The sequence below is a fragment of the Ascidiella aspersa genome, chromosome 5 (genome assembly GCF_963924565.1).
Source record: "Ascidiella aspersa chromosome 5, kaAscAspe10.2, whole genome shotgun sequence".
Classification (NCBI taxonomy): domain Eukaryota; kingdom Metazoa; phylum Chordata; class Ascidiacea; order Phlebobranchia; family Ascidiidae; genus Ascidiella; species Ascidiella aspersa.
Window position 1 is genome coordinate 24,672,170 of NC_139451.1, and position 12,115 is coordinate 24,684,284.

The following is a 12,115-nucleotide window of genomic DNA, read 5'->3' on the forward strand; positions in this document are numbered from 1 at the left end:
AGATTTAAAACGGAAATTTTCGTGTTCGACGTTGTCAGTTCTCATCGTTATTTAGTTAAGCCGGAAATACTATTAGGATGCTACATTGGTATTGCTCGCAACATTACACAAGATAAGCGTAGCACATTTTTGCCGGTCATAGACCCATCTAAACTTTTTAAGCCTAGATTTCTGGCAGAATATTTGGCAACAATTTAAAGCTGCTTAACAGCACTTACATTTTAAAGCTCATTTTAATGCCATTGGGTCAAGAAATACTTTATTACATAATTGTTCAGCATTTAGATGTTCTGAAACTGCCTATATAATCGATCGCGTTGAAACTATGATAGAATTTAGTATGACCCCTTTTTAAAACAATATTTAGCATTCTATTTTCTAACCATGAGAATTTCGCTTTCGACACAATTTATCGACAAATATGTTTGGTTTGTTAAAGTTGTCTAGAGAAAAAGACCCTAATTAATCTGTTAAAATAAGTTATCCAATCGTACAATGCTGGACACAAAGAGTTATTGAAAATGTTATGTACTTGTAAACAGGAATTCCACGCTTATGGTCTGTCAGGGTTGGCTGTCTTTTCTGTCGAGGAAGCTGTTTTTGCCACAGAGAATTCACATTGCGTTCCATCGCGATGAACAAAGCAGTGAATGCGATCCCGATCAAAAATACGCTGAACAAAAAACGATTCTTGTACATAATTGACCCTAAACCGACTCTGTAAAACATAGTCAACTCACATAAAGCAACATTCATTTGTCCTCGATTTATCTCTAAACCTGATGTTCTACGAATGTCGCATATGTTCTACGAATGTCGCATCTGTCTTAAAATTGTTCGAAAGATAATTAGGCGGCCTCTTATGTTTCAAGCGTATGTTGCCTTTTCGACTTGTAGATATAATAGACTGCATAAACGTCGTTTTTTATGGACCGTTCTTGTTACATCTAAGCTGCTTTCAATACGTTCACAAAAGCGTGTTTTTACTCATACAAGTTTCTTCCACCAAAACGACAACCAGACGTTTTCGTGAAGGATTAAAACAATGCTGGTCCAACCAGGGATGACGTCAAAGTTACAAGCTGCGACTGTTTCCCAATATACAACTCATTTTTTATAAGAAGAGTTCAATTACGGTATACTATAGACCAGTGATCGGCAACCGCCGATCTGCAAGGAGTTCGTTACCGGTCCGTAGCAGGGTTGCCCGATTAAAATTTTGATTTAAACCCAACTCATCGGTTGTATTCATAATGTTGCTTTCTTTGCGAGAAATTACTCAAATACTGTGGATTCCCGATTTGCTAAAACTATCGAAAGTTAAATATTTGACACATTTATTTTTCAACAAATTGTTTGCTTGGCATGAAGTTATATTTAGATCGATTTTTTTTAACTTGATGCTCGATGTCGCCTGTCTTTTTATTTTTCATCGAATTGCCTGCATTATCTTTGCTTTGTAAAGAAGTTTCAAATTGAATATTTTGCTACTAATACTTTTTTCATATAGCACTCATTATAGTAATCTATCATCATGTCTGTTTACTCGTTTTCGAATCACATTTCCTGAGAACAAAACTTGTGCACTTTCGTCTATTTATGCTATAACCCGACCTAATTTTATTTTCACGTTTAAACACAAATACATTTTTGGTTTAGCTCTATATTATGATCAAACTTTATAGTTTCATGTAATTGAATCATTTAACATCTATTATAAGCGTTATTTGCTCACTGCATGTACTGAAATGAAAATGTTAGGACTGAAATGTTAAGTTCTCTCTTAAACTAAAAAGAGCCCTTCAAACAAACTCTCTTAGTGCACCATTAACAATGCGGAAATAAATGAATGACATCGTTGCAATATAAACCAGCTGTAAACGCAATTAAACGGCACCATGCATAAACAGAGCATATGTCTATTTCCTGCAAACTGCGCAAAGCCAGGAAATCTCTAATTACGGGCTACCCCAGTCAAAAATTTATCTTGGGCCTTTACTTCATTTATGATTGATTATCTACTAAATATATATGGCCCAAGTATATCGGGCGTATAAGTTTCAAATGTTACAAGGGCCCATATATGCGCCACACATAAAACTTCTTACTTGATTCCTGTGTGATCAAGTGTGGTTCTTGTAATATTCTAACACTACTTATCTCACAAACTTCTACACTTTGCCACAAAAATCACTTTAGCACAGTTGGTTTTATTGATACACAATAAACACTCAATGTTGGTCAGTAGCTCGAAGTTGTCGGCCACCATCCCAATCCCTAACACCGTTGAATACTCTTTTTATTGCAAGGGCAATCTCTTCATATTTAGTACTCATGTGGGCAGTGAACTGCAACAATTCTAAACAACGCAAGAGTAAAACGTGTTAAATGTTTTTTTTTTTTTTTTTTTTTTTTTTTTTCACTGTAGTCTGTAATATACTTAAAAAACTTATTACATAAAAAAATACTAGTGCAACGTAACAATTCTTAAATTATTTTTAGTCACTTTATTATAAGCTAACTTTTATAGAGGTGAATTGTTAAATTGAGTTTGACATAAGGTGTATAAACAGACGACCATTTATTGGAACTACAACAAAAATCAATTGGTTATATGGTATCATATGTTGCTAGTATGCATGTGGGTGTGTTATACATTATAGTTAAGCTACTCTTATTTAACTATCCGACTACTACTATAATTGTACATGGAAGTTATCTTAGGACAATTAACTGAGCAACCTATTAGCGGGCAAGAGTATGATAGGTAGTTTAACAATTATTTTAAAACAACTAGCCAATTTAACTATTTGTTCTTTTAAAGGTGTAACACTTTAAAACTAACTTTGCCAGGAATACCAAAGTGATTAGTGTATTAATAAACCTTGCTAACCATAAAAAGCAAAGGTTTGTCACAATACACACTCAGTCCATAAATTTTTGTAAAAATTGAAATGAAATATTGCACCAGTAGAGCATTATTTGTTTAATTAGAATGAATAACTTTATAGACATTGCTTACCATGAAACATTGAATGGAGTTGGTGCTGTTTAAATGAGACTTAGGCTTACAGCCTTTCTCCCATTTCCGAGCCCAGACCAGGAAAATTTTTCTGCTAGATCCTTTGTCATAAAAGTCCTTAAAAAGTTTTTGAAAGTGCCTCTCAAACGTCGCACTTCTACCTTTCTTGCAAGAGCTTTAAGATCCTATGAAAAGAAACAACATTTAAACTTAAAAAGAGAACACACAACAGGACCTACAAATCAACAAAATCCTTAGAATTAAAATCATCAAATATTATGGCTTTAGTATTTTTATTGAAGACAGAACAACATCTAAAATTGTCTAAATAAGACCTAAACCTGTCGGAATACTTTCTAAATTCATCGAAATAAGGCCTAAATGGACAAAATAATGCCTAACACTGTTGGGAGAGGGTATGGGACGATTGGGGGACACCTGTCTGGCATTGGCCGCTTTGGTTTCAACATACGGGTGCCCTAGTTTGAATGGGGGCGTTTGCCTCTGTTTGGGATTAGGGACAGTTAATGGGTGAGGATGAAGATTGTGTTTGGGTTGAAATTGAGTATTATTATTAATATTATTCTGATTTAGACACTAATAAAACTTATTAGGTATTAGACCTATTTTGGTCTTTTCCTAAATTGTGTTTTATCCGAGATTATTGTTGTTTAAAATCTTATGGCCGGAGTCCCTTACAGAGCCACTAATATACACGACTTACAAAATTATTCTTTAGGTTTTCATTTAATTCATCTGTACTGTTTGCTTGTTGGATTTCCCATCGATCACTTGAGGATCCAGTGCTAATGGATTGGTTTAGGTCTGATAATTTGTCCAATTTTTCATTTAGTGCACTAAACTCCTTTCGAATAAATGAATAACCCTTGCGTATTTCTAGAAGTAAAACCTCATGATCTGCCGTGGATTGATTTGGCCCTTTTGTTCGGTAATCTATACTGTTGGAACTCTTCCTGCATAATAAAAATGGTCTGAAACCTATTCTATAAAATATATTACAAGAAACAAACCTTTTCTGGCTTGGAGCACCTTTTACATTCTGAATGTAAATGCTATCACTATCTGTTCTGACAAGTGGTGGTGGATTCCAATCTTCATCACCAGAAGTATCACTTAATAGGCATGATTTATATGCTCTATCTTCAAACTTTTTGTATTTACCTTAAAAAATGAAGTTAATTTGCTTAATTGCTCTGTAAATTAACTTCACATAAAAATAAAACTTACTTGATTGGCATACAACAGTACATGAACTAATTGTCTTTATGATTCTTTAACATGCCAAGATAACTTTCAAACGGAAAACAGGACACATTATCCAAATTACCATATCTAATACAATCATAGGTAATATGAATAAGCGAGTGCACATTATAACTTACAAAAGCTTTTCCATAAAATAAAGTAGAGTCTCTAACAAATCTATACAAACAATCGGATGACATTTGCAATTTTGCAGTTGAAGAACTAGTTGAAAGTAGAATTCTAAATGCACAGCATAACTTTAAAAAATGTAAATATTTAGTATTACATAAAGCTGTTTGGCTTTTTAGCACAACAGGTCCAACATAAAGCATAAACAAACAAAATTCCATTGCCTTCCAGTGTAAAATATCCTTAAGAGGGTGCAATTTTCTGTTAAACTCTTTAGGTATATATTTCTGGTAATGTAATATTTTTAGAGATATAAAATTTAATGCATTTAGAGACAATTTTGCCTGTAATTGTTGTCGGACACCTTTCCACCACAACAACAAACGTCTCATTACCCCTAAGCAAGCCAAATGCATGTAATCTAATACAAAATTGGACACCATGTAGACATTTCTTTTTGCTAAAATTGATAATCCAGTGTGATGTGTTTTATCGTTTTGTGCCTTGAAATCCTCATCGGTTCGAGATGTACAATCTATTTTCGGAAAACAAACTCGGTGGCAATGATATTCCTCTTTCACTGTACATCTCTCACAGCTGTATTAGCCTGAATGAGACTTAATCAGTTTAAGGCTTGCACGAGCAGGAGCATCACATACATAAATTCCATTATTGCCCAATTTATTAGTAGTAGTATTATTCACAATCGGATGTTGAAAGAGGGCGTCAAGATCACTGAGAAAATTCTTAAGATAAATATCGGGCAATGGGAGTTCTCTGTCAGTAGACTTGTCTGTGCAATAAATTCCAGCACAAAGGCAGTTCATTTCTGTCAAATACACCTTTACTAAAATAGGATACAGCTTATAGTCTGGGGATGATTTAAATAATGGAAGCCCATCAATGTTAATGACCAAGTAATAAGTAAGTTCATGGTCTTCTGTGTCATCCATTGAGATCAATATTTTTTTAAATCCATCTAACCAATTAGGGAAGTGTACATAAGTTCCTTCATTCATTTTATAAAAGTTTAACTTTGATTGTGGCAATAAAGTGGAAAATGAAACAGGCAAATCATCATGAAATGTTTGGAGTCGTTTCAGTAAATTCGAAATTGCGCTCTTTGGAACATTTGGTTCAGAGAGATTCCATGCCTGTAAAGAATTATACAAACTGTTTCTAGCTGTATGCTGCATAACTTGTCTTGAACAAACTAAATGAGAATCCTCATCATACTCAGGTGAAAATGATTCCAGTAAATGTGGGGAATTACTCGCAATACTTGAAATCATATTTTCGTAATTATACTCATAATTAAATTCTTCTCCAGAATCACTATGGTTTGACGATTGTAAAGTGTTAGTCATTTGCAAATTTTCAACTAATATTTTATGCTTTCTCTTTCTCTTCCATTTTTGTTGTCTCGAGAGTTCTCTTGGCATTTGAACATACACAAATTAAATAAAGCAACTACGTTTATTCAATGTCAAAAAAGTTCTGAATTTTACGACAGGTTTCGTCTAGGATCCGAATTTTTTTTTCACCGCACTTCAAAAATCAAACGACCACGTGGTTACGCATGAGTAATTATTAAACATTTCGAATATAAAAACGGTTCCGATAAATTTAAACACAAAAAATATAAAAGTCATGGAACTGTGGTATGATTATTAAACACATTAGAAAATTTATATATACTAAATAATATTTTTTTTATCATTTTAAAGTTGAACTGTCGATCTAAAAAAAAATAGAACAATTTTAGAAGTCGATGCTCCAGTGCACTCCCCGGTCATTTCTTAAACATAGAACATTATATTTCAAATGTTCAAGAATATTTTGTGAAAAAACTTTTTTTTCTACATGTTAACTAGGTGGTATGGAGGGCAAGATTACACTTCAAATATAAAGGAATGGCCATACAAGGGCCCAACTTGCAATGTATGGCATATGATGGTTTTATCAACACAGGGCCCTACCTGAGATAAGCCAATGATAAATGACATATGGGCCAAAGATAATCTGTCTAAATTTTTGACTGGGACAGTGGCATAAATAGAATCTGACGGTTCAACCGCAATTACGTATGAATTTTTAAACTGAAAACAAAAGATATACAACAATACGTTTCTTAATACATAAAGATTAAGCGTTTACACTGGTCATTATTTTATAGAAAAATATCACGGCGTTTTGATACTAATTGAATTGAATTCGGTTGATTTTACAGTTTTACGAATCGCAAACAAAGTGCCACGAACATAATGGATCAAGGTTTAGTTAGACGAGGCAGTGTTGAAAATCAATAAAAATATATCCAAAATGTTTAAAATGGTAACTATTGTGTTTGAGCTTTGATATTCCTATACTAGGATGTCAAATGGTTAGAACGCTTTTTACTAAAAGACAAGAACACATTATTTTTTTGGAACTTAAAAAGTACACACTTGCATGATACACTTCAGGATATAACTTAACACAGCGGACGACTGAGAAAAACGAATGTTACGTAAATTAGGCCGTTGGCGACTCGACTATTAGCCTATATTGCAGCATCTACAGTACAAATTAAAGCAGGGTCTGTAGAGCCGTTGTCGGACTCGAGACTATTTTGGACTGCGGAGTAGAGAAAGACTCTTATAGTGCGCTAGCGCGGTAAGTTTGGAAACGATAAGATCGCAACTGCAAATTGGAATGGTTGAATAACAGATGGTGAAAGATCATTCAACACCAAATTGTGGTGCTTTTGAGTTAAAGACAACCCTATGAGCGGATTACTGTATGTTCGCCTTATTTTTAGGGGGATAAGTAGCACATAGGATGATAGAGTCGGTTTCGGATTTGGGACTCGGCGGAATCGTTAAATTTGGCTCGAGTTAGACTCAGGACTCAGGAATGGGATCATTTTTATGTTTTCGGTCAGCGTCGGACTCGGGTTGTACAAAACCGACTCCGCAACCGGCTTTAAAGCAGGGTTCGGAGTCGGACTCGAGACTCGACATATTTGGTTTGTTTAGCTAGAGTCGGACTCGAAAGTTGGGACTCGAGTAAGACATTACCAAAATTTCAAACTAAAAAGGCAGCCAACTGTAAATTGTAAAGGTGTACGAAAATCGCACATTTTGCCGGAGTTGAACTCGGGACTCGGAATCGGGTAATTGTTTTGTCCGGAGTCCGACTGTTATTTTAAACCGACTCCACAGTCTTGCTGCAAAGTATCAGTTTCTAAGCCAGTCCTCCTTTCCGACACCTTTCGGTGCACATCACCAGCGCGGCGCTGAGCAGCGAACAGAAACCGATTATATAATACAGGCGTGAAGTCGGCAGAACGATGCGGTCTTTTCGTGGGACGTAATCGAACCCATAACCGCTTTCCTCGAGCTCTATCAAGTAGCCGAAGTTGTTTAGAAACAGTTCGACCCGATTCGAATCGTTGGCCGGCACAAGAGCGGCGTCCGTGATTTGTGCGGCGAAATTCTCGGAACCGGGCCAGAAACCGCGGTGGATGATTTTACCGTTGCCCGTCGCGCGATCCATCAGGTCGTAGACTATGTGCCAAGCCTGAAAAAAGGCCTCCTTGTTGGAGCCGATGTGCCACACGAACGGGCCCATGTAGTGCAGCGTTCTCGGGTACACGTTGTCGTCGTACACCAACTTTATGTTGGTCGTGTTCTTGCCCAGTTTCGTTCGCAGGATTCCGGTAATGAACACGTCCTCCAAATGCATGTCATACCTGTCGATCAAACAGTCAATCAAATTTTATTTGTTTAACTAGTTGTTTTCGTTTTTTTATTGTTTTTTTAAGAGCGACCCCCTAAACTAAAGTTTTAATCTATGAGAATTACATCTGATTTACCGTTCTGTCGATAACCAAACGCAAGCGTTAAAAAAATGGGTTTGAAGCAAAAATTTGCAATTATCTGATATACAGCGCTGTTAATTCACACAAAAATTAATACGGCAATTTCGCAAATCAATTGGTGGGTCTTCAGATATCGCTAACCTCCAAACTGTAACAAGCTTTATTTTATTATTATGTTCAGAAAATAAAATGTACTGGCATCATGTTTTAAATAAATGAACAAAATACTCTTATGTTTTATATTACGATCGTGAAGCATCGATAGGTTAGCTATAAGCCATCTAGTGTCACCTTGGAGTGATTTGAGCTTGCCGATAGATGTCGCTCAACATGGGGAACATCATCACGATAAAACCTCCGTGACAAAACGGAGCCAGATGCCCGAATGAGTAGGTTTCCTTCGAGAGAGAGTACTTCCCCTCTCTGTAAAGAAAGCTTTAAAGTTAAAAAGATTCTGAAAGACTAAAACAGGTGTATTGCAGTGACGGCTGAAGTGTAAACGTTGAAATTAGTAGGACAAATACAAATACACATATTTGTCTTCAAAATAATGGAATCAGGCGGTTATGTTTAAGAAAACCTTTTTGAAATTTAAATGTCTTGCTTACTTAAACCTCTACATTAAGATAAACTTTATAGTTGAAATTGTATTACGTATTTATTGCCCCAATGATTTAAGACAGGGGGTTTCTAGCAGCTTATAGTTTTAGGAAATGCTCCACTGTAATAAGCGGTGGCGAAAAAATTAACTTCAACCCTAAACCCCGTGAACACAGTTTATTTTTTTTGTTATTATCGTAATTTATTTGTTTATAATTCTTGTAAAATAGCGTTAGAGAAACGGAACTCTACCTTGCAGGTCCAATTTGTGCGCTGTAGATGAATGGACAGTGCATCGTTCCGTCTTTGACGAACTTCCGCTGATTGGTTGTGAAGTAATCGTACGTCAGCGCCATATTGATGACGCAATCGTCGTCCGTAAACGCGTAGTAATCGCTGACATCACCAGTGACGTAGGTGACCCATTGGTAGGCTGCCAACACTTTGTCGGGCAAGGTGGCGTAGTCATCATTGATGTCACATTGGAGAATGTCGCCGTATTCTTTGTTTTCCGCTTCTATTGAAGCCTGTAGTGTTTTGTTTTCTACTCTTCCCACAAGGAACAATGTGACAAACCTGCACAAATTTAAACAACATGAAAATCGTTAAGTTAATCGGAAGCCAATGCCCGATACCAAGGTGTACTATTAGTATTCATCCAATACTGTGTGGCAGACTTGGGCAACTAGATTTATTTTAGCTTTTTAAACTTAGATTAGAATTAAAATTAAAGCATTTACTGAAATTCCTAAAAAAATAATTTTCAACTAGAATTTGATTTAATGGTAATTTATTCTTATAAGAACGTGAATAATAAGTATTTGTGTGCAATTTTTTATCGTTTTTAGACAGTAAAAATTACATACATGTCGTTCAAACCAAAGTGTTTAAATTGAAATTCTGTGTTTTAACTAAGAGACTAAAAATGCCGTTGGACAAAGTAGGATTTTTGGTGAAATCTGAATTAGATTAGAACTAGAATTTCACAAATTAGATAAGAAATCGAATTAGCCGCATTTGCTCTAATTCAATGAATTTAAAAACTAGAATTATTTGGAAGTCTGCGGTATCTGATATAGGGTGGTAAGGACCGATGCGATATAAAATTTATCTAGGAATCTCAGCCGTGATTTGCTATTCAATGGGGGGAATCCGAAAGATAAGTTTATCAAAAAATGTTTGGGTAGAAACTGGAAGTAAATAAACTTATTAACGATAAATTTCGGTCTAATAACCTAATACAATACTTTATAAATTAATTTGGTATCGAATCAGATCGCAATAATTTTTATGATAAATATCGGGAATTCGGTATCGGAATAAAATGACAAATACAGGGAATCCCTATTAATATGTATATAGCTTTGATCTTACCACCTCGTGTAATATATCAGCGAGGTGTTTACTAAAGAAGACTTGCCTGCGATGGGGTAATAGCACCTCAACCAAAGTAAGCTACTTTAAACCAGTGTTTTAAAAGCACGTTGTACGAAGGGTACATTTTATAGTGTCTACTAAAATTACATCGAACACTATATAGTTCTGGTAGTTTGGTCAAGAGTTGTGAAATGAAATTGGAGCTTTTGTACACCAGTGCTCGTTAGAAATCACTTCAATTTCGTACACCTGAAGCATATAAACTGGCACCTGATATACCGTCAAAAACGGCAACCTGCATTTATTAAAATTTATGTCGTCAGATAAGCAAAAATCGAATTGAAGGCACAAACCCATGACATTTGTCAAGGCGGTCTACAAATGCGTTAGTTTAGCAATCACGATGCCAGGATGATACAATGCATGTGGTTACCCCAAAGCGCCCAATCGTTCTTGGCCGATGCGGCTTCCTAACCAGCACGGTGTTAATTAGCACAGATGTTAAAATCTTCATTTAGCTCACACCTCTTACCTTCTGTTGTTAATTTTTGCTACAGCGCCCCACGACTGTCTAACGTTGTTTCTTCGCTCTCTCGAATGCACAGCCGTTTTCACGATGATCAGCATGAATATTTTCCCTTTACTGAAGTCGAAAGCATTCGGTCTGCACATGAGAGAACAACAATAATAATCTGTTAGACACAGACACGGTGATAGATCTGCAAAACATAAACTTGCATTATACATGCGCAAATTTAGTAAGCGCACTTTTCGTAGCTTTGAAAATCCATTTTACTGGTCACCCCAACCTTTCGTAAAAATATGTTTATTTAAACAAATCGACAACTTAAAAGCACCGCAAGTCCATGTGCTTCGACAGTAAATTAGTTACATTATATTAAATTACCTATTATATTCATATAAATTACAAGGCCACGGACAGCTGATCCTTCGTCTCGTAAAACTTTAGCATGAAGAGAAACTAGGCCTACTTGTGAGGATTCACTCGATAAACGCTCTAGTCCAGTGGTTCTTGATTTTTATGTGGTTTGTTTCTGTGCAGCCTTACTCCTGTGGAGTCAATATCTTCGCAACTTGTTTGTCCAAATGAGCTCGACAAAAACCAACACAGCGAGCTCGAGCAATTTTTTGTGTGCCCATTACGTCTGGTCTCCTATATAAAAGGTTACCCTAATCAAACCAAATAAAGGCAATTTTTTGTCGCGCGATCAAGAGTTAATTTTTTGTATTTTTCTGTTATCTTAGTGATATGTAATCGCAAAATACGGAATTGCTTTTAGTATGATATTTATTTTATATGTACGGGGACGCAAGGAACATGACAATTACCAAAGGGGGCACGGTAGAAAAAAGAACCACTTCTGACCCTAATTTCTAAAGAACTAATTTGCGTTCATTTGAGGACTTGCATAATATAAAAATGGGCGACTTCCGAGGTACATGCTTCAAGCTAACGATAGGTTAATATGTGCATATTACCTTCAGGTTAATTAATTCGGAACTTAAAATCTTGTTTAATTGTTGTCGCCCCTTAATGAGGATGCAGCTGACAGCGATATTGCCCGATAGCGTCGCGCCTTCCTATTATAAGACGGCGGTAAAACGACACTCTACATATGGTTAAGTCAGTGTTTCTCAACCCTTTTTAGCGGCCACCCTAATACTAAGCGTAAGTACAACAGTAGTCGAATTATCTTCACTGAACTTTTTATAATCGAACAAGACAAGAAAATAAGATTTTTAAGTTTAAATTTAGTTAACATAATCCATGTCTTTCTATTGCTTTCGTAGTTTTCCTAAATTTAAAAAAATTAAATGAAGTCCTGCTCAGAACCAAT

General features: G+C 35.8%; 3 protein-coding genes and 1 pseudogene across 3 annotated transcripts; all 4 read right to left on the bottom strand.

The window, feature by feature from the left end:
- Positions 1-2,231: 2,231 nt before the first annotated feature.
- Positions 2,232-4,141, bottom strand: LOC146145558 (uncharacterized). The gene is made up of 3 exons (XM_083390613.1): positions 4,103-4,141; positions 3,073-3,207; positions 2,232-2,348 (listed from the first exon to the last, which is right to left on the bottom strand). Exons 1-3 carry the CDS (start codon positions 4,139-4,141, stop codon positions 2,232-2,234), a joined length of 291 nt encoding a protein of 96 aa, XP_083246739.1.
- Positions 4,142-4,296: 155 nt separating this feature from the next.
- On the bottom strand, positions 4,297-5,709 carry LOC146145559 (uncharacterized; annotated as a pseudogene).
- Positions 5,710-7,067: 1,358 nt separating this feature from the next.
- Positions 7,068-8,647, bottom strand: LOC146145560 (uncharacterized). The gene is made up of 2 exons (XM_083390359.1): positions 8,571-8,647; positions 7,068-8,150 (listed from the first exon to the last, which is right to left on the bottom strand). The coding sequence occupies exons 1-2, from the start codon at positions 8,621-8,623 to the stop codon at positions 7,643-7,645; spliced, it is 561 nt and encodes a 186-aa protein (XP_083246485.1). The 5' UTR covers positions 8,624-8,647; the 3' UTR covers positions 7,068-7,642.
- A 480-nt stretch (positions 8,648-9,127) lies between these two features.
- LOC146145561 (beta-1,3-galactosyltransferase 4-like) lies at positions 9,128-11,047 on the bottom strand. Its single transcript, XM_083390614.1, has 3 exons — positions 11,025-11,047; positions 10,789-10,920; positions 9,128-9,455 (listed from the first exon to the last, which is right to left on the bottom strand). Exons 1-3 carry the CDS (start codon positions 11,045-11,047, stop codon positions 9,128-9,130), a joined length of 483 nt encoding a protein of 160 aa, XP_083246740.1.
- Positions 11,048-12,115: the final 1,068 nt, after the last annotated feature.

What these genes read in the sequence shown, in the direction of transcription:
- LOC146145560 (XM_083390359.1), bottom strand. Translation starts at nt 8,623, where the DNA reads ATGATGTTCCCCATGTTGAGCGACATCTATCGGCAAGCTCAAATCACT. An exon ending in CAAGCTCAAATCACTCCAAG is followed by an intron (nt 8,151 to 8,570) that starts GTGACACTAGAT and finishes TTTGATCGACAG; the next exon opens with GTATGACATGCATTTGGAGG.
- LOC146145561 (XM_083390614.1), bottom strand. Translation starts at nt 11,047, where the DNA reads ATGGATTTTCAAAGCTACGAAAA. An exon ending in GATTTTCAAAGCTACGAAAA is followed by an intron (nt 10,921 to 11,024) that starts GTGCGCTTACTA and finishes TCTCATGTGCAG; the next exon opens with ACCGAATGCTTTCGACTTCA. An exon ending in GCAAAAATTAACAACAGAAG is followed by an intron (nt 9,456 to 10,788) that starts GTAAGAGGTGTG and finishes AAATTTGTGCAG; the next exon opens with GTTTGTCACATTGTTCCTTG.
- LOC146145558 (XM_083390613.1), bottom strand. Translation starts at nt 4,141, where the DNA reads ATGAAGATTGGAATCCACCACCACTTGTCAGAACAGATA. An exon ending in ACCACTTGTCAGAACAGATA is followed by an intron (nt 3,208 to 4,102) that starts GTGATAGCATTT and finishes TTCTTTTCATAG; the next exon opens with GATCTTAAAGCTCTTGCAAG. An exon ending in TCGGAAATGGGAGAAAGGCT is followed by an intron (nt 2,349 to 3,072) that starts GTAAGCCTAAGT and finishes GAATTGTTGCAG; the next exon opens with TTCACTGCCCACATGAGTAC.